General features: G+C 31.6%; 1 protein-coding gene across 1 annotated transcript in view; it reads right to left on the reverse strand.

Moving 5' to 3' along the window:
* The window catches only part of LOC103213417 (olfactory receptor 6C76-like), a gene marked incomplete at its 5' end in the record, with an annotated part of 7,035 nt that extends 6,881 nt beyond the window's left edge, over window positions 1-154 (reverse strand). The window contains one exon of the mRNA XM_007959206.2: window positions 126-154. Coding sequence (XP_007957397.2) covers window positions 126-154 — 29 coding nt within the window. The remainder of the gene's footprint in view (window positions 1-125) is intronic.
* Window positions 155-677: the final 523 nt, after the last annotated feature.

Below are 677 nucleotides of genomic sequence, written 5' to 3' on the forward strand. Positions count from 1 at the left end.
TTACAGAATAGAATTGCCCCATAGTGTTTTCCCAGCTATAATCTTTATGGGAGCAGACCTCTGCTACATGCATATATCTGGTAACCAAAAAGCTGTCAGTCCATGCCCATTTGCACTGTCCAAGGACCAACAGCATAGTTAGATGACTAGAGAACTAATTTCTAAGTGTATATCAGAAATTAATATAAGAATTCTTAGAAGCTGAGGACAGTTAGTTGGAGTTTAATATGTCACAAAAAATAAACTAAACAAAAATGGTAAGATCAATGACATCTCTGAAAGATATATATATGTATATATACACACACCCTCACACACCCCTCAACACATACATATACATACTTCTTCATCAAATAAAATAATATTAACAATATGAAAGTCAAAACAACTCTCTTATTTCCTCATTTTTTTCTTTTTGGATTATACACTTTTCTGAAATGTAATGTTTTAAAATATTAATTTCCAAGGATATGTAATTGAAATTGCTCAATTTAAAGGCACACTCATCAGCATCATGTGTCTCCAGAGACATTTTAGTTCTGTATTCTTGCTAGAATCCCTTGTGACTTTTTTGAAAGAAACAGATAAAACCTGTCTATTTGTGTTGAAAAGAATATTTAGAAAACCACGTTCTTTATTTGAAAGGTGAAGAAAGAAAGAACAATTTAAAGCCCATC

The sequence above is a fragment of the Orycteropus afer genome, unplaced genomic scaffold (assembly GCF_000298275.1).
Source record: "Orycteropus afer afer isolate SDZICR_OR568_19922 unplaced genomic scaffold, OryAfe1.0 scaffold02058, whole genome shotgun sequence".
NCBI classification, from domain to species: domain Eukaryota; kingdom Metazoa; phylum Chordata; class Mammalia; order Tubulidentata; family Orycteropodidae; genus Orycteropus; species Orycteropus afer.